At 34.9% G+C, this 26,566-nt stretch overlaps 1 protein-coding gene across 3 annotated transcripts in view; it reads right to left on the bottom strand.

The window, feature by feature from the left end:
- LOC102688363 (fragile histidine triad diadenosine triphosphatase) overlaps positions 1-26,566 on the bottom strand; it is a 493,799-nt gene that overhangs the window by 462,200 nt on the left and 5,033 nt on the right. For all 3 annotated transcript variants that reach the window (XM_069189317.1, XM_006630661.3, XM_015347081.2), the window contains exon 2: positions 24,012-24,112. Coding sequence is in view for 1 of the 3 variants with exons in the window: in XM_006630661.3 (XP_006630724.3) it covers positions 24,012-24,112 (101 nt within the window). In the remaining 2 variants the exon portion in view is untranslated. The remainder of the gene's footprint in view (positions 1-24,011; positions 24,113-26,566) is intronic.

A 26,566-nucleotide genomic window follows, 5' to 3' on the forward strand; every position in this document is an offset into this window, starting at 1 on the left:
AGCAGGAGAGCCACTCGGGATGAGTGACTTTCCAAAGGATGCAACTACTGCACAGAACATTCTAGCAGTATTTACTAATCTATTTTACCTAGAAAATGGAAAACCACAGAAATAAGCTGTTCTTTACTGCAATTTGAATTTCTTTTCTGTTCCCTCACTGTCTTAAAAGAGGTCAAATCTGTTTGCACTACTGCTATGTAATTGAAATTGCATCATTGTTTTTCTACACAGCATGGCGCAAACCAGCAAGGGAGTCTATACTATTAATAACTGCAATCTGCAAATTAAGAGAAAGCAGTTCTTATATAGCCTGTGTAGCCTCTCAGCAAGCGAAATATTATCGGATCTTTTGTTATTCAATAGGGATCCAGACATCGGAGTTGCACTTAATTTCATAGATCTTTTACAAATATTGCATGGTACTCATAAATCCTTTTTTAATTGCATACTTTGTATCCAAATAAGCTTTTCAGCCTGTGAATGGGAAAAACGCTAGGTACCATAGTGCTCTAGAGAGTGCACACATGGCTGAATTGTTTTTCAATGTAATTTTTTCCAACTGTTATATCTAATAATCATTTTACAATTTTAAACCAAAGCAATCCAATCACCTAAGAAAAAAAGACTTTTCACTTCAACTCACTACCTTTCCATGAATCACCAGAGTAGCCTTTAATTGCATGTTAATGTTATATTTTTCAAATGTTCAGAGAAGCACGTGTTGGATTTCTCAGATGCTTCCCCACAAGAAGTGAGAAATATGATGTATTAGTAAGATTGGTAAGAAAAAGCAAGGTTGATTCTTACTTTAGATCTTTCGGGTGTCTGCTCCTGTCAAAAAAGATTCTTTTGGTTCTCTTATTGCATTCCAACACTGATATTATTTTTAAAGCTTCTGTCAAAAGTAAGAAAAGAAAGCATTTAGAAATCCTACAAAAATCAATGGTTTTGACTGCCTGCAGATCAGATGGGAAAAGACATCCCTATTAGCACAATATCACACAATTTATAAATCACTATAATATTTTATGCTTTCTTCTCTTTATTGTGTATCAAGCTTTTAAAATGGCTTTTAAAACCACATCATTAATTAATACATAATGTTAATAGCTTATGAACTGCATATACCCTGTTTCAAAATCTGCTTTGATATATGTCAATTAAGCAATGTTATTGATTATTGCACAGGCCAAGACCCAAGAAGCTAAGAAGTCAAGTTACTGAACGTTTTAACCAAGTTCCCAATCAAAATGCTCACTTCAATTGTAAAATTTGCTTATCTTACTTAAAGGATATAACATTTTTTTTGGTTGAAGCTTGTGATACAGCTTATTTCTAGCACCTCCTCCAACTGTTCCTTTGAAATAAATGATGATACTTCTTAATCAGCAGGGGCACACTGAAATACCACAGCTTTAGCCATTACAATGAAGCACATGAAGTATATACATTATACATAACTAGAAATGTTTTCTGTTTAACAAAATAAAATGTAAAAGCTTATTGTATTAAATATTGTTCCAGCTATAGGTACTGTAACTAGGAAGAGTCTCTAAGAGTCTAAATAAAATGTGCAAAGATTTCAAACTTCAAACCAAATGGGATATTTGCTGAGATGAAGGGGGGCCAGATCCTGTGAGCAAAACAATCATGACATCAACCTTGGTTTACCTTAGTTAATTAATTTCTGGGTAAACGATTAAGTGTAAAATAACAGTCCAGAAAGACACAATATAAGATCAGATCATTACAGAAAAAAGGAAATAGAAGGGGAAAAATGTTCAGACTTCAAGAGACAGGGGAGAACTTTAAGTTTGTGCCAGGCAAGAGTTCCTACAGTAGTTCGAGATCATCGCAAAAGAATTTGGTCCTTGCAAAAGAGAGCTTGGAGTCCCTGAGTGAAGAATTTCTCAGTTTAAAACTGTTTTTCCTGCTAAGTGGGTGCATTTTAGAATAGGGAGATACGGAGGTTCCTATTTATTTTATGGCATCCAGGGTACAGACAGACAGATTTAATCGTAGGTTGTATTCTGTTTAGTTTAGAAGGCAGCTTATGTCTTATCTGGGCCTCTTTAGGCATTAATTTAAGAGTCAAATACTTGGTAGCAGTCTGGGGTTTTCCCTGGTGGTCTAGAGATAGGTCTCTGAAATGCCTTGCCTGCAAACGTGTATTGTACATAGGGAAACTTGTGTTGTATGTTTATGTGGTGCGTTATTTAGTATAGTGTTTGTATTGTCACTGTTAATAGATATTTGTCTAACCAATTGTGCCTGAATTATCACTCTTTTCACCGAAGCTGTGCCAGAGTCTAAGAAGATATTGCAGTGGGAAAACAGATAGATTTTACAGAGACAATACTTGTCTCTAAGACTCAGTTTACTGACGTATACTTGTCTCTAAGAGCAGTTTACTGACGTCTACTGTCATGATGGAAACTGCAGCAGTAGTGATGCATTGCCCATGGACCAGTCAACAAATTTCCAGTGCTTGTGAGCCACAGAACTTGTTCAATATAATTATTCTGTTTTTTTCTTCTTTTTGCAAATTACCATTTTAAAACCTTAATTTCAAACATCAATAAATGCATTGCGTGCTCCAGTAAAGCAACATGATAGCCTCTTTCTGTTTTTGAGCAACATGCAGAGAGTTAGAAATTTATACCATTCTGACTTAAAGTTAAAGGAACACACCTAAAACATTCTCATATTCAGCACTGAGAAGCAAATATGGGGTATTATGTGCTGTGACATATAATAGTACTCAAACACAAATGAAGTTATGTGATCACTTTACAAAAATTGTATTAAGGTACTATATATGTTAAAACTAAAAACAAATTATTTGGGATTCTGTAAAAAAAGAAAGTGAAGGAAGAATTTATCTTAAAAGTAATAATTTCAGACCAATAATTTTTTAAAAAGGATATTACATTTGCAAGAACCCATTTAAATATTCTTCTCACAGGAGTACATTTTTGTTAACCAGCTTTATTAAGTATTAATTATTACTCCAATTAAGATACTGCAGCCTAACATCAGAACTTCCCTGCATGACGTTGAGTCTCCTTTCACACAAATTCATTTAAAATTCGATTTCTCTTCTAATTAATAACTTTTCAAAAGCTTCTGGTTTAATAAGACAGATAAGATAGCATGGGATGATACAGCAAGGGAAACATTCTCCATTTTCATGTACAATATCTGAAGAATAAATATAAACCAGAGTTTCCTTTCTATTTAATTAAAGGAAATACAGTAAATGTAATCATTAACAAAAAAGGAGCACATTATCTGCCACATTATCTTTTTATCTGTTCATCCATATCTTGTAGGGTACAGAATTAGCTTTTCTTACCCCTTTACCTGCATGTGATTTGCAGTTATAAAATTTTCTTCGTTTTAATAAATTTACATTTTGTGCAAGTTCAGTCAATTTTAACTGAAGAACAGTAGTAAGGTCATTCCATATACAGAACTGCTAAAATGTCAAAAGGAAGCTCACAAAAAACAAAAACTAATCTTGAGGGACTTTCCAATTTTACTTTATTTCCACAGACTTAAAAAGGCATTCTCTCCCCCGAGAAGCATCTGGAAAGGACAGCTGATTATTTTTGTGTGGAGAAAGTGATGAACACCCCTCTATTTGCCATGACCAGATATGGTATATAGGCTGTTTCATGAAAAAGGTGAATTTAAGACCAAAATAAATTAATTGAAAAGAATTTCAAAATTTAGCAATTTTGTACTTTTATGAAAGTACTGTGTGGTCTCCATGTTACTGTAAACCACTGGTCTTGCAACGGGTGAGAGCGAGAGATCGTGAGAATTGTGATGTGAAGTGGCCCCTTCCTGTTCACTAGTCACTGAGTAATGTACTGTGATTGTGATGTCAAGCAAATAAATGCAGGTTGTGCAGCAGACATTTTGTTGCACAAATGTTCCAACGATAACAAGTAAGTTGTATTTGTCAGCAAAACCATCTCAAAGTCAAGAACAATATTTCTATTGGATTCAAAGAGATGTATTCACAAGCCTGCTTATATACAGGTAATAGGGCTGTTTCACATCAATGGACATTTTGTTGCCTCATTCTGAATCGCATGCAATGACAGCAATATGGTGCTGTGCATTGGCTGGAAATTTCATTTGCTTTGTGATTTTAATTGGAGGTTGACACATAACTTGTGTACACTTTACGTTCACTGTAGTTTGAATTGTTTTCAATAAATGCCGATGCTTTCCAACACCAAAATATAAAAATAGCATTGCAGTTCCTTTTTAAGTAAAAAACCCACATCCCACAAATGTTCTTACATTCAACATTAAGGTGTGGATTAATTTAAATATTCCAGCCACTATTTATATGCAAATTACAAATCCATCACCTAATGGTTTCCTCTGTGTAGATGGCATAAGTATCTAGCAAACAAAGGGCCAAAATAAAGTGCTAGGATTGTAAACTACACCAGCCCAGTGGTTCAGAATTTTGTTTTATCCAGTGCTTAATTGATTTAGTGACTTACAGGACTGGACATTACCATTCTCCTGATGTTTCTTATTTAGCTGGTAATAATTTGTGTGCAGTTCTTCATGAGGTCAACTAAAGTACACTAAAAAAGAACACTAAAGTTAATTAAAATTCATAATAAGCACCTTGGAATAAGCACAAAAAACTGAATGCTGTTAAAGATGACAGAAAGCAAAGATTCACAAACAGCATTACAGAACAATTAGCCACAATTAATGTCTGTTCACAGCAGAAATGGTTGTCCTCAGGGTTAATCTTAAGTGCATGAGTAGTTGCCAAACTGAAGGCCAGTTATTTATTAGATTTACAAATTCACCACAGACCTCAGAGAACAAATGTGCACTGAAAGTTATGGAAACATTGGATATTCACAAGGTTTCATGATTTTAGAGACATACTTTAATGTTTTTTTTGCAAGAGGAATCCCTCTCTTTTATTCATAATATTATATTTTATTGGTTTCCTTTTCAAACCATACACAGTTTTGTCTTTTAAGTGTCTCTTCCACTCCTCCCACTCTTATTCATACTAAATGGAAGAGAACAAGGGACTTTAATCGACAGTAAACACATCCTGATGGATATTCTGTGAGCTAAATATTTTTTAAATTACCCCTAAAAAAGAAAGATGTAGCATCTTTTTCACAAACCTACAACAACTCCATTCCATCAATCCTAACCATATCCATATTTATTCAATACAGGGTCACTGGGGAGTTAAGCGACTAACCCAGCAAGCAATGGGCAGAAGGCAGGATACATCCTGGAGGGGGCACCAGTCCTTCACATGGTACAGAAAGTCTTATTTTCACAAATAGAAAGTATAGGTATTCACCATTTACATTTAGGTTAAATAGAATTCTTCAACAAACTCACCACTAGGTGCAACAAATATTATACTGGTGAGCACAACCCAACTTCACAAGACAAGTTAAAAGGCAACAGCAAATACTAACCAACTAGATCTGAGCAGCATCACTATGTTATAATGCCTTCACTCATAATAAAACAATTACAAAGAGGCTTTTCATATATGCAGGTAGACATGTACTGTTTTCTGTTGGCCCCATTTGTTGAATAGTAAAGGTTCTGACTGAATCCTAATAGATTGCAGGAACAAGTGCAGAATCACAAACTAACGCTTACACTTTTAAATACCCTCCCTTAGATAACATCAATCCCCTGAAGTTAAATGATAAGTTGACATTCTTTTTATATCTTTAAACATACAAACAAAAGCTAACTTAAAAAAACAAAATAATGGTAATGAAATGACATTAGATGAACTCATCTGCTTGCCAAGTCCACTAAGCAGTTTTTGTGAACATTTTTCTACTGCTAGTTTACACAATGGCCCCTAGGACAGTAATGACATTCAACACAACTGCACAGACATATCCTCTGGAATGATAGTGATTTCATGACAAATGGCGCATTATAACACTAGTTCAGCAAAGCTGCTCCTTGAATAAGGATGCATGAGTAAAAAATGAACCAATTCCAAGTATGGCAGTGTGTGAAATAGCCTCTTATAATAAAGGTTTTATCAGCTATCAGTCATTTCACTTGAACAGTGAGTTTAAGCTAATGATAGGTTATTACTAGGAAAATAATAAATAACAGTGACAAACAGCTTAAAATGTATGATACATTCTATGATTCTTTTCTTTATGGATATTAGGTAGTCTATAATATTGATGTACTTATTAATTTATTAAATGGAATCTATTTTATTAAGCTTTAATATAATATTTAAGCTATAGTGCTAAGAAACTAAAAGCAATGTTAATATTGCCCCTAGCCTTTATTACCCTAACAAATCATATTTTTTTTTCAAACTTTAAATTAATGTGACCTATATTCTGATGAATCCCCTTTCCATCAGATATGATTTTGAAGCAACAGCAATGTAAGAACAGGACTGCCACTCATGGGCAAGAAAAAGAAATGTAAAAGTACAGATGGACTAGGTATTCTATACAATTATTGCCTGGGATACACCCCCCCTGGTGTGAGATAATTATCTTGTTCTCAGAGTAGGAATAATTATTTCCTTAAGTTACAATAAGACTCCTTCAGCTTTTTGGAGAACAAGTTCAGCAAAGGAAAACAGGATAAGTAAAGTATTTGTTGTCCAAAAAAACTCCAATAAGAGGACCTGGACAAAAATTAAACACACTCACAAATTTAAAAACCACAGTGACATTCATAAAAAAATGTACTATAAGTGATCTTTATGGAGTTTGAACATAACCTATATTAACTCATTTAAGAACAGGAAACAGTTAAAACTCATGAAGGAATGATGTTGGAAATACAAAAAAAAAACGTTTGTGTTATACGTTACCTTGATTTTCATAAATTTGGAATACAATTTGGAATAAAACCTTAGGCAAGGAAAAGTTTTAGGCAAGGACATTTAAATTCACCAAGCTCTGTGTGTCCTTGATTCACAAATTCTAAAAAAAGAGGTATGAATAGAATCCTACCTTAGAATCTTGGACATTTTATACACCCATACAGTATTTATAGTTTTTAATCAAATTACTCCATTCCAATCAATTAAGTTGAGAATTAAACTTTGCTTATTAGACACTACAATATAATTAAATATTTTTACAGCTGAATGTATAATAACTGGATATGTAAATAATTACAGTTTTACAAACAATGCACATACAATAAATCAATAAGGATACAAATGTTGTAAATGTAAGAAATGAATATTGCAATGAGTATTGCAAAGTGCCATTCATAGATATTGCTGTAATGTGTAACCTATGAAATATATTTTTACACATTTTATATATATTTTTAAATACATATTTGCTTCTTTTCCAAAAGCTACTGTATCTCAGTGATTGACATACTCTGTTTCTGGTAAATGTTGAAATATCACAGCCACTGTTTTATACATAGGGGAAGATACTAGTTCCTTACAGTACTACTGAAGACAAACTGAGTCACAAAACAAATTCAGAGTCAATAATTGCTTTGAATATTTTCAATATTCCACAGCACTGTGGCTGCCCTCCTTTGGCTCTACCTGCTGTTCGGCATTGTGCATGATAGGACAAGCAAGTAGTAACACAAATTGTTCTGTCAGCTGCATCTTTAATCCACAGGCTTACAACAAGAAAAAGAGAACAAAATCGATGAAGAAGACCAACTATTTGTCAAAAAGATGCAACAAAGAAACTTAACTTTACCAATAGATTCCAGAGACTCTCACTCTTAAGTAGTCAATGAGTGTATATGAGGATCTGGTGCACAAAAGCAAAATTAAATAAAGAGACATTTCAAAACCACATTTTTTAGCACAAGATTGCAACAATGAGTTCTACCAAAAGCACTGCAGTGTTCTTAATCTTATTAACTACTTTTTTACAACCTTAATTTGAAGTCATTTTCAATTACATTTTGATGTGTGCTCTGGCATTTAAAATATAAAATATTTGAATTGAAGGACGAGAGAAATGTTTAACAAATATTCTTTATGAAAAGCCATCACTTTCCTTTAGTATCACAATTATCAAAAAATTACAATGGGTTTAACTGAGACTAATCTGAATTAAGTGTATGGTAACTAAAGGTTTTTTTATGCCAAAGCCTCAAAATAACAAAAATCAAATTTAAGTACAGATATTGTATAGGTTGCAACATCTTTTCTAGTCCTGATGTTGATTTTGTGATTTACCACACAGAAGATCCCAGCGTACTTACTTTCTGCGGTGACTTCAACCGATAAAATATGGTTATCTGTGCTGCTACTGTATATTGCTTCCACAATTTCTGTAATGTATTCTCTTATTCTGTTTCCTGTTTTTTATTAACAATTAAAAATAATTTTCCTACAGCCAAAGGAATATAAAATATTCAGCATTATCCAAGCTTGTTCTATTGCATGTCTGAATCATACTTCGATGAGTGTTATACCACTAAGCTAGTAAGAAGACATCGAAGACTGGAAGCTGAATTCACTCATTCATATATACTGTACTGTATATTCTAAAGTTATACGTGAATAGATTCAACGCATCTTCCAAACAGAGGTAATAAAATACAAACAGAGAAGTATTCTTTAATAAAAAGGTAATGTGAAAAGACAAAGCCAAGGAAAAATGCATTGAAATGTACATTGGAAAGAAGGAAGCCCAGCTGACCAAACTCTTATCTATTAAAGAAAAATATATATTTTTTATGGTGCATAATTTCTTATGCACCAGAAAAAAAAGGTGATACACTACATATATATACTCAAGTTTTTGGAAGAGACTTAAAGTATTGATGCCAGTAAGAAGCTTAGGTGCCCAGCTGTTTTAAGAAAGGCACCCTGAAGAAAGTTAGCGAAAGCTCAGAGCAAGTAAAGCTTTTGCTTGGCTGTTTTCTTCAGTGTACAAAATCACTATTTTTTGTCCAAAGTTATTGCTTGCTCTTAAAAACACTATCTTTATAGATGTTCCTTGAAATATAAACTGTATATAGATGTCTTTGTCCTTACTAAGAGAAGGGTAAATTTAAATTTAGAACCTAAGCCAAATATTACAAACAAAACTTTAATACTATTAATTATCTTGCTTTGATCCACATACAGTATTAATATTAAAATGTAATTATCTCTAGCAATTTTGTTTTAATTGATACTCCTTCTAAAGTAACACAATGTTGTAGCTAAAAAATAATCCTGGTTGATCATAAAACCACTAAGTTAATAAATAAACATAGCATAACAAATAAAGTAAATAAAATGAGGTGTGAATACAAAGAAAGAATTGGAAAACATGTTTGCTTGATGATAACCATTAAAATTAAATTGGTTTTACAAAACAATTAGATTCTCAATGCATTTAATTAAGCCAAACATTCCTACATTAAACTCTAAGAAAATATTTACTGTAGCAGAAGTGTATATCCATTTATCAAGACACCATTTTAGCAACCCAATCGTGCAGATAAGATGCAAACTGGCACTGCATCTGATAAATTTTCTAATGCCTGCTATTACAGACGTGCTTTAAACCCCCACAGGAAAGTCTAAAGGCACTTTTTGTGGGCTGAAATCCCAGGGGTGTCTGGAGAAACAGAAGTGACTGATAGTGCTTATAATTACAGGGGCTGAGTTTAGGTGAGGGAGAGAGCACAACAACCGCAGACAAGAGACCAAAGCATTCAAGTCAACATGAAATAGTGATAGAGACCATAAAGCTGAAATTAGGGATTAATAAAGGGTCAACCAATTCAAGCACAGTGTGCTAAGTGGCATACAAATTGTAGAAGACAGCAGAGAAAACAAAAAATACACCATTTTTATTGTGTTCTCAGAAAAAAGAACATTAAACAAACTAGATCAAGTTGCCTATGCTGGTCCTGGAGGGTCGGTGTGTGGAGGTTTTGCAGGTCTCTTCAAGGAATAAGCACCTGAAGAGCTGGGAGAAACTGATTAATTTATCAATTTATCAATTAAGCCAATAATGAGGTAATTAAGATTAAGACCCCAGCTGGACTGAAACCTGTATTCACACTGGCACTCCAACACCAGGATCGGGGACCCCTAATCTAGATAAATGTTCTGTGATACACAGAAATGTATTATACAAAAGCATTGAAACTAATGTTCAAGGTGTGGGAGGATCTAGAAAAAATGCTATTAATGTTATTAATGTTTTTTTTCCTTAACTGAGGAAAAATGCTATAAACTATTGATTCAAATGAAGAAATATTAACCATTTCAAAATATAAACAATGTGTTTTGTTTGCTGCTAGACATAGTAGTTTAATACTGTCTGGTTCAATTCAGCAACAATCATTTTCCAGAGAATACTATTCCTGGAATATTTTTAGAATCTTCCTATCAAGCACATTCTATGATATTTCAATTGGATTAATGTCCTCTGAGCCTGGGATAGCCAGGGCACACAATTCAACAACACCTGTTGTTTGTTTTCAAGTTGTCAAGTTTAGTGTGGTTGTGTATCCAGACTAATTACTGTATAATGCTTAGGAAAGGAAATAAAATCACAACCTACCTCAGAAATCACATTCCTCAGATTATAATGTTGAAGTATGAAATTATATTGGGCCATTGGTAAAGGTTTTAGGTAGTTAAAATGTCCAAAATCCTGATACAAATAAACAGGGAGAAATGTTGATGATTTTTATGCTTCACGTTTCTATAATAAAAATACAGACTTGGGTGCTACAAGATCTACACTGCAGTACCACCATTTCACTAACGAAGGGTTGTCCAGTCCTGGCCCTGGAAGATGTGCAGTCAGACACACTCTAGTAAGTGAAAAACTAAAAAGCAAAAGGATTCCAAACCTTCATCTAGTTTTTTACTTTGACAGATTGACAATGATTGTTCTTGGTATGACCTTGCATGCTGTATTTCAAAGACCTAAGCTTTTTGTCCGCATAAGAGTAGTTCACTGTAGTTTTAGGAATTCGGGAGAACTTTAATTTTCCTAACTATTCCATTTAAGAAGTTCTGCCCTTAAGGCAAGAAGACATCATTTTGGTACACTGAGTTTTTAATTACAAAATTATAAAACTCAGTCTAAATAAATAAAAATCAAAACAAGCTTTGTCAATAACCTACATACATTAGTGCTTAATACAGCTCAGAAAATCAAATACATCACTCGCAATTATAGAAGTTTTCATTTTACTGTCATTAAACAGCATATATTTAAATAAAAAATGACATCATGTCCTTACATCTTAATGCAACCAGACATTGCTTGGACTGTTTTTTCTGTGGTTTGTTTAATGACTAATTTGATAACCAAAAATAAAAGGATACTGTTGATTCTTTTACTTGTAGTATATAAATTGGATCAAGCAATCTGGCAGTTACAGTGCTCTGGAATTATTCTCCAACTTCAGTAAGTGCCTTGAAAGATTTCTTGTGGCATCGCAGAGCTATGATCTGTATTGTATTTTAATCTTTCTGCACACATGTCAGAGTTTATTTATAAAGTATAAAGTTTATCCTTGACAAGTCAAAATAATTTAACTCTTCACGTGGATTCCCTAAGGAAACTACAGCAAGGACAATGAAAGCAACCAAATGTTAATACAGGGCGGTTTTGAAAACACTTCATAACTTCACAAATATTTTGTTAGTTTTATTCGTTTTATTACTGAAGACAAAATTAAGATGGAATTCCTAAGACTACAGAGTAAGAGTGTTACTATTAATGGTGAGACCCAAAGACAATTGATAAAGAAATCTGCCCTTAATTTGACAAATCAATCTAACCTAAACTAACAAAGATCATAAACCCTTTAATAATGGATTCATGCAACACGTGAAGCTTAATAACATCGAAATTATTTTACATATGCTATTTAACTACATAACAAAAGGCATTTGCAACGTCAAATGGAAAATAATTGTCAACTTACTGCCTGTTACCCACTGATTTATACTTGTTGTGGAACTAGGAATGGGGACTCCCAGCTCCTACTCCACCTTTGTCAACAGGTGTCACCCTGAGTGTCACCCTCACAGATTCTCCTTGTGTTTTGTCCTTCAGAAAAGGTGCCATCAGTTATTTTGCAGCAGAAGCTGTCAAAGCCTTAATTTCACCCCACAGAGTCTGTAAGAAACACTTTCTTTAAGAGAATTCAACTCCAGCTAAGTTACTAATGCCATATCACCATTTTCACAACAATGCTATTCAAATGTGCAATTTCAAACTAAGAAGGAACAATCAGAGGGTGCAAGGTGGCACAGTGATTAGCTCACACCTGGCTCACGAATGGAGCTCTCCACTTGTATTATATGAAATTTAATAGGAAAAAACAACAGATAAGCTAAAGGGTAAATATTCAACACAAGTAGGAAGTAGAAAAGGAGCTCAATTAGGACTGAAAAAAGGAGGTTTAATGTAAGGTTTAGGAAGTTAAGGATAGGACTGTACTTGCAGCTAATGCCCTGGCTGGGATCCTTCAAGAAGTAAATAGATAAGATCAACTGTCAGTTGGACAAAGAACAAGTTGTCTTTTTCTCATTTAATTCTTCCATCTTGAAAACAGGAAAACAATTTTTACAGAGTTATGCATTTTGAAAATATAGTTTCTAGGCTTGTATTACAAAAGACAGCAGTTGTGAAACACGCTATATGGCGGACTCAAAACTTTTGAAATAAAGATTAATTGTTCTTTTACATAACAGTAATTTAATTATTCAGGTGAAAGCATTTTGTTTCTTCAAACAAGACTAATTAAATGAGAAATTTCATACAAAGGGCTTCACCACCCACTGAGAGAACACTGCAGACAGCATTTGTAATTGATAAACTGTATGACACAGGCACTCAGAGAGAGAGAGAAAGGACACATATTTCAAATATGTGTGTAAAAATACTTATTACAAGCTTTTCCTTGTTCTACTTTTTATGGTGTTCTTTGATCTCCAAAATTAATATTCATTAACAAGTGTGTTGTTAGTATAATGAGAAAGCACTTCAGGGCCTGCACTGCTGCCACTGGTTGACATGGGGGACAGAATAAACTGTAAACAGAAGATCCCTGATTGGCTGACAGACCTTAGCAAAGAGCAGTTTCTGCTGCACCCCGGAAGCCTCTCTGCTCCGAATCAGTCCTCAGCAGGGGGAATAAATATGAAGGGCCATCTGAGATTCTGATTCTGATTATGATGGGCTGTTTGCTTTCTTTCACTCTTGCTTCATTAATACATGTTAATCTGTTAATAACAGTAACAGAAACACTGATTTATAGCACTCAGGTCTGTGTCCCATGTACCCTTTATAGTTGAAATCCACTGAAACATGGCTTTATTCCATTTTGTAATGCAAAAACAAACAAGACAGACATACACCACATTCAAAATATCTAATTTAAGATATGGTTTTCATTAAGTATTTGTACTGTATAATTACTGTTTAAACACATATTTGTGCAACTATAGTCACTTACATTAAACCTAAAGAAGACAAAACTGATAATTGCTCTAACACTTCAGTCCAATTATCATTAGAGCTGATGAAAGCTAAGTATAAATAGTTTCAGAAGCTGTTTTCTCATTAATATACTATATTTCAGTTGAGGTTATCTTTGCAGAACTTGCAATAGTCCCCATAGTAATCCTAGCATTATGTCTCTGCCATGCAGTTCATTTCTATGTATCTAGAAAGTATCTATATAGTTTGATTGATGTTTTAGTTTTCAAAATACCTGATTATATCCATTCATATTCTAACCACTCCATCCAATACAGAGTCGCAGGGGAGCAGGAGCATATTCTGGCAAGCAACGGGTGGAAGGAAGGATTCACCTTAGGTGGGACAAAAATCCATCATAGGGTACACACAGATACAAACATGCACACTTTTACACCAGGGCCAATTTTCCTAGAAGCCAATTAACTTACAAACATATCTTTGGACTTTGGGAGGGAAACCCACATGAACACAGAAAGAAGATACAGACTTTACACAGATACCACCCAAGGTTCACAATAAGATCACTTTATTAGCCATATATAATTTCTTGCATTAGGAATTTGTCTTTTTTCCACATACCCCAGCTTGCTCTCCATAAGACACACAAACGGGGAGAGAAGCTTGGGGTCAGAGCACAGGGTCAGCCATTGTACAGCGCCCCTGGAGGATCCTTGCTCAGGAGTCCAACGGAGTAGGATTCCTCTGCCGGCCACAGGATTTGAACCGGCAACCTTCCAGCCACAGGCGCAGATCCTTAGCCACATAGCCACCTCTCCGCCCCAATAGAATTCATGACCCCAGATAGTAGTTCTAACCACTGCGACACCATACTGTCCAACAGACTATATTTATTTATATTCTTTTTACATTTGTTATACCTCTACCAACTATTAAGAGCATGATACTATATATTACATTACTGTAACTTCTATGAGCATTTCTTTTTGTAATATTAAGAAGAATACATACTAATATATAAAAACAGTTACAGTAATTCTACATCTAGTCCTAGGTGCAGTTTCAACTAACCATGATTGACTGTGATCAAATGAAACTGTTTACAAAAAAAACCTACTGAGCATGTCTCAATGCCACAATTGTAGCTCATTAGAAACAGAGAAGTGATACAATGTTCAACTTGCAACTTGCAATACTGCAAAAGTGTGCAATATTTCAGATCCATGCTGTTCTAATCTGCAGGATGGAATTCTGTGGTGTTTCCTCAGAGAGTATCAATCAGAGAGTCATGTTAGCCTCCACTCTCCTTAAAGTAACTCCAGGTCATATTCTTTCAGATTTTGCCACTGGGATAAATATGTCTAAGAACTAGGATGAACTAGGATTACAGTCTGTCACTGAAATTACAAAGCCTTTTTCTTGCTCACATTCTTCTAAATTTTCCATTTTTAGTATTATTATATTCTTACTTTTAATTGAATAAATAAAGGTTCATTCTATGCTGAAAAGAGGAAAAAATAAACAATATTTTGGTTGTGGAACCTTTACTTGTTCCTTTGCAGCCTACGCATGCTGACACAGCTACCTACTTGAACTACTTCTTATTTTTAATGCCCTACAAAATCATTGGCAAATTTTTCTGAGTAATGTATCAATATTTTGCATTTCAGAATATATCCATGAATAGCTAGGCATCATTGCAACCTTATGGCATATTAAAGTATATATTGAGAGACAGAACAACAAATTATTTTGGTTCCAATATACACCCCACTGTACCTATTCACACATTATCAGTAAAACTCATTTCATTGACTTCATTTACTAAATATAAAACATGTATTGGTCATTTGTATATTTGTAACACACCACATGGCAGAATGGTTTGCAGACACGTATATACAGATGTGACAGTAGCAATGTTCATGTTTTTACTCACATTGTGCTCATTGCAATGTTGAGAGTGTGTACAAAAAAACTGGTAAAATTTGCACTAATCATGACTGAACCAGAATGCGACAACTTCTGAGAGCAGTTATGTCAACATCCAGGATCACAAGACACTTCGGTTTATACCAGTCATCTATATCATGTCTGCAGTCACGATACAGATTGGTTCATCTCACATTCAACAGTAGCTCCAACAGCCATACATGACCACCACTGCACAAAATCAGCATATCCCACTGAGACATGGCAAGAGTTGACACTGTCCTGCATCTCAAATTGCTGCAGAGACACCTGACACCATCTCAGCCAGATCAACATCAGGACAATAAGGTGGATGCTCAGGGAAAGAATGTTTCAGACCCTATGATATTCATCAGTTCGGTGGTGAATAACTAGCAACGGGTAATGCATTGCACCAGGGCACAATGACATTCCGAAAAACACTGGCACAATACTCCTTTGAACACTGAGTCACATGCAACTCTGTTCTAGGAGGACAGAGGGCAGAGAGTGTACCGCTGACACAGGAACAGCTTCTATCCATATTGTGCTGCACAAGTGGACTGGTTTGGAAGCTGTTGATGACATGGGCTTCCATACAGTATTGATGCAGATCACAGTTGCTGCTTATCAATGGCTTCTTTAATCTCCAACGCTACAGAAACAATGTTCTCGCCTCACACATTGCACATTATTTTGTGCAAAAAGATGTCTCACATTTATGCATGACAACACACAGCCATGTCACGCATATTTGTCAGACTCTCCTGGCACGGCACAGTTTGTGAGTGAGGGACTGGCCTCCCAACAGAGCACCTCAGGGGTGCACTGGATTAGCGGCATCACCCAAAGCCATTTGCATCTCTTCTTGATGAATTGAACATGGTTTTCCCGATGGGAATAAATTCTTGGAATGTCTATGCCAGACAGACCCGCTAGATTTTAAACTTCCTTTGAGTTGACAATTTAAGTTTATACTTAATTTTATATGTGCCCCATGTTTTCTGCCTAAAGCATGAATTAATCTGTGCTTGGTTGTTATTCAGTAAACCTCATCGATGCTAAACTCCTTTAGTGCATTTTAATGCCTTTCAGAACATTCCCAAATATGATAAGGTAAAGAAAGTATAGTATATACTATATACTAAAATAGTATATACTATATAGTATATACTATAATAAAATAGTAAAATAGTATTTTGCAGCGCATACAGGCTGTTGAGCACCAAGGGCCAAATAGACTAAATTTATGTGAATTCAGACAATTAGTTATGTTAAGGGTTTTATCAGCTATTTGCTTCCTTGAAAACTTAATTGTTGGACACATCTATTATTACTAGTGCATTTTACACATTTCACATAACATCCTGTGATTTGAATTCTAAACTTTCAACTAAATATTACAATATTCGTTAGCCTTTTGTTATACTGTTGAAAATAATGTGCCAAAATAGACAAAGAACTCTTTTTACTAAGCAACCTCTTCAAGCTCATTGTTTGCTCTTATATTTATAGGTTTTGCTACCTTCTTGTAACACTCTACATTAGTCATCTGTCATTTACTTGGTATTTGCCCACTACTGAATTGTATATACTGTATATTTTGTGTTTGCTAATCAGCATAGTTTCTCAATATCTGTAAATTTGCCAAAATCTAGATTTTGACAAACTAGAAGAGCAGCAGTCCTAATTTAGATCCCTATGATACTCCAGAGATCCTTCTGCCTACTACCTGCAACAAATTTAGTTAGTTATTGAATGAGGAGGGGGAGAGGAGTTGTATGATTTTTTTTTAATCAGAAATAAGGGAATTTCATTAACAAAAGCTCCGTGTCAGTACAATCAACAAAAAGGAATTTCCAAAATCCTAGAAAGAAGCCATTTGCATAAAACCAGATTAATATATGCTAGTAGAGCTATAGATGATATGCAGACCCAATGACTGGAAAACCAGGAAGAAAGGCATTTCGAAATATTGTTAGAAGTGTTTTTATGATTCATTTCAAAGACTGATATGCTTTTTTTCAAATTACCACTAATCTTTTTTAATCCTGTGACATTAATGCAGTAATTCATAATTCATAAATAGCAATCCTGGAAAAACAGTTTTTGTGATAGTACTTCTCCTTTGTGTCATTGTTTAAAAAGAGCAGGGGTTTAACACTTCACTTCAATTGGAAGGCAAAGTGGGCTGAATTTTACTGTCTGTGCTTTACAGAATCTCAAAGTAAATGACATACACGTGAGAAGAATCAATTGTTCCAGACTGATTTCATATGGTTTTACTTATACAGTATGTCTAAGAATTTTCTGCAGTCCCCACAATGAGAATAACAACAAGAAATGCATAAAACATAGAAAAACAACCAAAACTCTTGTTTCCAAACGAGCTTATAGATTATATTTGCTGCAACAGCGGGGTACACATGTTTGGCTTTCATATTTCACAACATCATATTTTACCATCTGATTTAACTTTTGTTTCATTTTGGCTGGAATTCCAGAGGGCACATTACAAGGAAGAAATGTGATGATTCCTTTTCAAATTAATAAAACATGAATTTAATTAAAAATGAAAGTATTCTTTTCTCATAGTTGTACTGATGTGGTTAAAAACTTCAATTAGTCATGCTTCACTGTTTTGCAATTTCTATGAAATGTTTTTTTCTTTTTTCAATCTCTTTATTATTCATTCTGAATATTGATGCCTACAGAGAAACCCTGCACTTACAACACCATTGTTTCTCTCATGCAATTTAGACCTAGAACAGAGGCACCATCCCCTTTTGCAGTTCACCCAACACTGATTCTGACATACTAGTCCAAACATCCATGTTCCTCACTTGTTAAATGGGATGCTGCAAAAAGAGAATTAACAAGAAGAAAAGAACAAAGAGCCAAACGAAGCAATGCATTTGAAATTACACTGCGTAGGAACGAGGTAACATGGTTTACACACACCCTGATCAGAAGGAAAAATTGCCCGACACGTCAAGCAAGATTTTAAAAAGGGACAATAGGCTTGTTGCTGTTGAATATGATTATTGTGCACAAACACATATATCCTCCAAAAATGTTACATTCAGGCAATTACTTATCCCACAGCTTACCTGAGGGGAAACAGCCACAGCTCTGAATCAGTGAAACTTTAGTGGAGAGATTAAATTCAATTGCAGTTGAATGCTGCGAGAAGTAGCTGGAGCTGAAAGTGTGTGCATCTAGCACATACAGTAACTGTTCAACCCAAGTCCACAGGTTTGGAAATGGATTGATCTCATTCTACAATGTGTGTAGCTTATTAATGGTCACATAAGGGAATGACGAGCATTTATATTTGTTTCAGTTTACAAAAGGATAGAGAATAGTAGAAAAAAATAACATGGATGCAATTTCTCACATTTTCAAAATTGAAATGGGTGAAAATAAAAACAGCCATAAAACCAAAACAGCTAGACACAAACAAAAACACATTTTCACAACGTTTACAGGAGCGTGTCACACAGTTAGCTGAAAAAAGTATGTTATTCACAATATTTAGTACATATTTCTGCCAGAGAAATATGTACAATTGTTCTAAAGACAGAGAAAACCAACCTGCTGACACCTGATACAATGAAAACATTAGTTGCTATGACACAGACACATTCACTAATTTCTGATGTTTTTTCATATTCAATAGATGAAATCAAATTTTCTGATGAGATGATGATGATGAAACCAAGGTCAAAAAACCTAAGGAGCTTGAACTATATAACTGTATAACTTTTTCCAATAAAAACTAAAAATATTTTTTAACATTTGAAACTTCATTTTACAAAACTAGAATAAACACTTCAATTTGCAAGTATAAGTAGAAGATCTAAAATAAAAACTTCGATTGGTGGCATAAAATATTTATAATACTGACTTTAAATATTGTGCAAAGCTTCTATAACTTCAGATGCTCCACAGGTTGTGTTCCTAGAAAAAAATTTAATAATATCCACAAAACCTTGAGTCCTGCCATCTCCAGTGTCTCATAAAATCACATTTTATTGATTTTGAAAAAGTTTCTACTCAGTACAAAATTAATTTAAAACACATATGTAGTAGATGTGCCAGTGAAATAAATAACGTATAATTTCCTTATAATTTTACATTGGTTTCTCTATATTCCGAACGGCACACAGTATTAAAACTGTGAATTTCTGAGAATAAACTATATATATAAAATATTTTAGTACCCAATGTGATCTATTTTTCCTCAGTTGTTTCTTCCTGGAAAAAGAAGAAGAATTCAAGGTGAGGATTATTTAATCTAATTTAAAATCCAGAGCCTGTCCCAAAACTTGGGGGGCACGGCAGCACTGAGAGCATACACTACAACTGCTTTTGCCCTGCACTAGAAGCCAGGGCCTCAGATTAAGAAGATAGCTTTGCCCTGCCAACCGGGCCTTCCCAGAATACCTCCAGTGCAGGACAAAGGTGAGGGGCTAATGACAATCTACACAAATATAAGAGTTTAAGAAGATGCAATTTTCAAGTATACAATGCAAAATATATCTGTGTTATATATTTTCAAAACTTAAAAAATTCCACCATTATCTGCCACTTGCTAATAGCAATATAGGACCTGATGCAGGTGCAAATAAGCTTTTCTGCTTATTTATCAGTGCAGTGCCACAATTACAGTACCTATTCCTTTACTGGGTTAAAACCAAAGTGTTCACTGCATCCCCTGGGCTTCACAGGAAAGCAAGTACAGTACACCAACTGCTTTTTTCTTCCAAGCTTTCATTCACTCAACCCTAAATATGACAGCAATTTTTCAAGTATAATTTCAAAGAATTCAATCTTCCTTAACATAATTTATCTCTGATGTGATTGTCTTGCATTTTAATTTTAAAAAGGTTATTCCCCCCCATCCAAATATAAGTAATGGTTACATGTGAAGAAATGTAATTAGCCAAGCTTCATTGCCTTTATTGCCTCTGGTAACACTATGTTGTCTTGATATAAAGAAATGTGGCATTTACTGAGGCTAATATTTAGTATCAGTGTGCACCCTACCATACATATCCACCAGCTGCTGTAGATAATGCATAAATATGATAATATTTCAACTTCCTACAATAAATTCTTCATGAAAAGGAGAAGTAGAGTAGCTTTGTGAAAATTCAGACAACATAAACTAATTGAAGCAAGAGACAGTTTAAGATTCACTTCCAGTGCTTCTCAATTCTTTTAAGGACTTAATAGCGAAGCAATTTACCACTGTAAATTTAAACTTTATCAAGGAAAATGGCATTCAGACTTGACTGCCTCAGATTATAAAAGTCTGCCACGGACTGATCTGTGGTCTGACTTTTTTAAGCACTTCAAGCAATAAGATGTATTAATAAACTGGATGGTGGCAACAAGCACATTCAGCCAAAGGGTCATTTTTGATCAATTCCAACATCAGGCTAAATCTACAACAAGCTGTCATCTGGCATGAGACGTTTTAACCTAAGGCAAAACAATTTTCAAAATAGCTTTCCACCTGCGTCTATCTGTGTTAAGACGCGACACTGAGAGAGTTTATGCTAGAATAAAAAGGACTGCTCCCATAAATAAACAGCTATCTCTAAAGGCCTCATTTCAGATATTTCATTCTAACTACTGACTTGTAAATTTCATTGCCAACATAACAGGTTATGAATGAAAAAAAAAACCCAAACTCTGCAGTGCATAATAATATTTCTGTATTTCTCTACAATCCTCTGGTATTTCATACAAAAGTTTTGTATGTGGAGTACATGCTTCTTGGAAAAAGTAAGACATATTCAGATACTTTTAAATTATTAGTAACATTTTCCTATGCATTGTTAACCCTAACAAAGTTAATCCATACATCTAACTCATCCATCACTAATGTTATTGCTACAGTATTTCCCAGTCTCTGAAAACCAGGGGCTGTAGTTACCATGGGGCATGACTGACAAGCTTTCAGGTGATGTAGAAAATTGGAGATGACACAGAGACTGACAATATGGTGATAAGTTTGGTTTCTGGAGCCATACCTACAGTATAATTAGATGATGACAAACTTGAAGATGTTGAGTTTGGTCTTTCCAACATGAAGCATCTACAGCCTTTCTTTTCACTAAGATGTTTCTTGATCTCCACAACAAAACTGACTCAGTGTGGCCTGTACAGTACCTGCTGTTTATGGGCAACAAAGGCAATATCGCAGACTGACACCAATGCTTTCATCTAACACAAATCAGTAGAAGAAATTAATTAAAAGGTTGAAAAGCACAGAGCAGGAGAAGGGGACAAAACCACAAAAGAGTCTGAATATTCTTGTGAGTCTACTCGATTATCAAGAAATGGAAGGTCATCGTACCACCCAGGCACCGTCTAGATCAGGCTGCAGCTCTACAACCAGGCAAAAACAAAACTGGTGAGGGAAGTCACTGGGAGATCAATGGCATCTTTGAAAGAGCTACAGAATATAATGACAAAGATGGGAGAAAATATGCCTCAGTCAACTATATCCAGAATAAGACGAGACCAAATATTTTGTTTGACACAGTTCCAATACAGCAAATTTCCCAGTCAACACCACAGTCAAGCATGGTGGAAGCTGAGATTATCTACTCAGCAGTGACTGTAAAGCTTGTTAAAATTAAAGGAAAAAAGAGCAGAGCAAAGTACGGGCTAGTAAATAATGGAAAACCTGTTACAGTCTGCTAATGATTTAAAAGTGGAGTGAACATTCACCTTTCATCTGGACAATAATTCAAACAACAAGGCCAAAGCAATACTGGAGTGGCTGAGGAATAAGAACATGAATGTCCTTGAATGGTCCAGTAGAAGTCCTATTGAGAATTTGTGGAAAGACTTGAAAACTGCTGTCCATAGGAGGTCCCTAAGTAACTTGAGAGAGCTTGAGCAAATCTGCCAAGAAGAAGAATGGAGAGAAATTGCACCAAGTTGATGTGCAAAGCTGGAAGACTTTTACCCAAAATAACTGCAGCGAAAGGTGCTTCCACCATACACCAATAAAGTTTTTTTTTTAGTTTTTTCTAACATTGATTAATCTTACCTTTAGAAGTCTTTAGTTAAAACATTCTGGTTCTGAATAAAACATTAAGTTTAAAAAAACATGCATTCATCAAAATGGGACACCATAGTAAGGGTCTGAATACTTTTGCAAGGCACTGTATACTGAACTTCTGTGCAACAAAAAGCTCCCTCATGTAACTATGAGTGTATGGCCCTTTATTATGAATCTTTGCACTTGACAAGCACCACCAGAGCTCTTTAATGCTCTGTGGACACTTATCTTAACTTTAAAAGAATAACAAAACATTTAAAAAAGTGCTAGGAGCTTTCAGAATTTGTTAATTTGTTAATTTTTGCTTATTGCTTAGCACCTGTAATGGTACAGTTACTGTCTAATAAGAATCCCAATTGACATACTGTACAGTGAATACCTAGTGGTAAGCTCTCGATGCTATCACTGCTATATAAATAGTGATCTATGCAGAGTGGTTGGGGAAAATACTTTTTCTTCAAAACTGGCTTTGAGTTTAGACTATTTAATTAACAGCTTATGGGTCTGAGGAAAATGTGCTCTAACAATGTTATGGATGCTTTTGAATTCATGTGAGATGAAACCCCATACCAAGTTGTGGGTGTCCAACTTCAGTTGGCACCCTTTGAAATTTGATTTGATGTCTACTGTCTTTTCTTAGATGGGAACAGTATACCGAAGGCTAGAATTTCTATTGCACAGCACTATCATGAGGCTCAGACTAGAGAGTATCAAAATATCCTGGAGCAAACAATTATGAGGTAACCAAATATAAAAACAGATAATGATGCATTAGTACCAGTGGTTTCTTTGACATTCCAGATCTTTTTGATATATAAAATACACTTTATTTTTAAGAATAACAACAAACTTTATTTTCTCTGTAATGCTTCCAACTAAATTCTCTGAAGTTAGATCCTTCCTGAATTTAAAGGATTGTACAACACTGTTGGTAATCCATTTACCCTCTGATTGACAAGAGAACTAATGGAAAGAGAGAACAGGCTGTGTCAATTCCAAGCTTGTCCTTTTATATTTGATAATCTCCCTTTTTCTGTTTCACCAAAAAGCCCCGATGAGATATGTCCAATCCTCTATCTCTCAGAGATTGCTTTTGTGACCTACTGGATAGGTAAATAGTATTTGAATTGGAACTGAAATGGATTAAAAAGGCTGCGCAGTTGCCAACTGGTTATTTTGATCGTAAATTAGGCGCTTTGTTTCTAACAGGATTAGCTTTAGAAAAATGTACAACAAAACACAATTGCAATACACCAAATAGTAGTGTGCCTTTGAATAAAAAGAGCACTTTGCCTTTGTTGTGTCACAAGAGTAAAACAATGTGAAAGGCATAATAAAAATGAACTTAGAAAAATGTACACAGGACACATGCCAGTGTTTGTTAAGATATTCTTACTCAGGTTTTCTGAATAAAAGAGCCAAAGCTATTTACAAGGGTAGATTTGATCTTAATCAAAGTGTGGCAATGCTAAAGAAGAAGGGTTACTAGCACTGGAAAACAAATTAATTGGTCAATGGATCTTTACCTCTTTAAGGAACTGCAGCTGACACCGTACCGCACAGGTGAAACTGAAAGCCTGGAATGATGGAATGATCCTCTTTTCCAAAAGTTACTGTAGATTAGAACCTGTAGAGAAAACAAATATAACAACACAAATAAATTAAAGTACTGCACTGAATAAAAGTGATAGAACTGTAAAAGAAACAAAAGAATGTACCCATTTCCCAGTAGCTCAAGTGTTTTCTTCTGTGAAAATTATTCTGCAGCTCCACCAAAGTGTGCCTCACCTTGTAATATTCTGTTTGACCTAAGACAGACAATGACAACTAAGAACTTTTATTCATCTTGCACAGTCAGCACCACAGTTGCAAAAATCTGCTTACTTTTTTGTTCCCTTTTAAACATAGAAAGATCTGGAGGGAAGGTCAGTAAAAAGCAAGCCTCTCATCTTTTGATCTTGTGACATAAATGTACCTATCTGCAGGTTAAAAGTGAACCTATGGTCCTGACACTGAAGCACTGATGAAAAAAAGTTGTATCTGATTCAATAGAGAAAGGTTATCCTTCTCTGATCCTGGAGCAATTGGGTGTATACAAGTTTTCATTCCTACTCAGCTGTCGATGGCCTAAATTAGCTTGACTAAATTAGAACAATTTAGCAACTCTCTCAGGTCTTACAGCAACAGGTTCTGTTTTAATGAGGCCTAAAAAGAGACTTAGAAAACCTGCAGACACGCCAGGCCTCGAGCACTGGAACCGGTCTCCCTGTATTACTGGATGAACAGTAAGGAAGGTGCGATACATATGTCGTCATATGACAAGAAATTGAAAAGCACAACATTTAAATACAGCCTCAGATTGAATACTTCAAAACTGAAACAAAATGACAAGAGAAAGAAAACTCTAAATTGTACACTAGCTAAATTTGTATCCAATGCCCAGACGTGCTGCATACATACTTCATATTGAATCTGATACTTCTTCATGATGATAACCTTTAGTTTATCACCATAGCTAAACCTTCAACAGATGCAACTGATTTTTTGAGGCGACGGTCCACCTGTGTCACTATCCTGTGTGTGGTGCAACTCTGCTGCAGTTGTCTGCTCCACCTGCTCTTCATAACCTAATCATTAGCGTAATTGGATCAATTTAACACTTTCCTAAGGTCTTCAGCTGTTAATATTTTAAAGAGACCTTGAAAACCTGCTGGATTCAGACTCTAAAGGACACGAGATGTGCACCTATAATAGTGGCCTACAATAGTGATTTCGCTTACCTGTGCTGGAAAATCCAAATACAGGAAGTTTTAAGGTTGCTGGTTTCTAAAGATTAGGAACACCTATGAATTATTGATCAGTAAAGTGAGTAATTAAATTTTAAAAACTCTGATCCTTGAGGAATTAAGGTTACACATATATTTGTCCCACGTCATCTAGAGAATACTACGTTTAACAAATCATCTGCATAAATGATCACAATGAAATTGTTCCATGTTTTTTTAAATTGGTAACTTTATGGTGACCTATAAAATCTGCTGGATTGGATCTGTTGGATGCCAAACACCAACAGTATTTGTCAAAGGGATGAAGGGATGTCATAGTCTACAGACACTATGAAGGGTGGTCTATTTGTGATTCACTGTATGAGGTTTGTTAATACAACATCATACTTCTCAGTAGCAGCCCTGGACAAGTCGAGCTAAAAGCAACTTTTCTTTCAGCAGAACAAAAAACTTATATGAACAATATGAGAGCAGCTAGTGGTGAAACAATTACAATAAGCAGAAACTGGACCTTTAAATGACACAGAGATTTGAGTAAAAAGACAGATGGTACATGTTAAGGGAGGGAGAATGTGACAGCCCCCAACAGTACTAAGGAGAGCAAGGTAATTAAAAGAGAAATTTAATCAAAATCTTTAAATTAAAATCCAGATGGACTCTCCAAAACCCTCTTTGATCCCAACACCTGACCTTTGGATGTCCTGAATCCATTGGGCTTTGGTTCAGGTGAAGTAATTTCTTGATTTTTAAACATGAATTTTTTTAATACTTCCAGTTATTCCAGCTGATAGAAAGTACCACGTGTTAACCTTCCTAGAGGCTAATGTACATATACTGTACAGCAATGATCCAGTAATTATGAAATTCATCATTGCCTATAATCCTGTTGGTTCAAGAATATGTCTGCAAAGTAACTTCTATGACTTAACCAATGAATTTTACTGTGTCGCAAAGACGAAAAAAAATCACTGAAAGAAAAAACATCCCCAAAACATAAAAAAAGCTTTGCACTTTATATAATAGGTTCAGTGTTTCTAAATACCTTACACTACTTTTTAATGTAGGTTATGTTGCATTTGTGCCTAACAATACACCAAATAAATCAATAAATCTTTCACATCTATAAACCAAAAAACAGACATTTGAAGAGGGGACTTTTCTCAATGATGTTTCTTTGAAAGCAGCAAAACAAATCAGTCAGTTGTTATCAGTGGGTTTACAGTATATTTCAACATTTCAATTTATGACCCTACATTGAATACTGTACTCATTCATTATGGAAAAGGGCATTTTCC

Source organism: Lepisosteus oculatus, chromosome 4 (genome assembly GCF_040954835.1).
Source record: "Lepisosteus oculatus isolate fLepOcu1 chromosome 4, fLepOcu1.hap2, whole genome shotgun sequence".
In the NCBI taxonomy this organism is placed as follows: domain Eukaryota; kingdom Metazoa; phylum Chordata; class Actinopteri; order Semionotiformes; family Lepisosteidae; genus Lepisosteus; species Lepisosteus oculatus.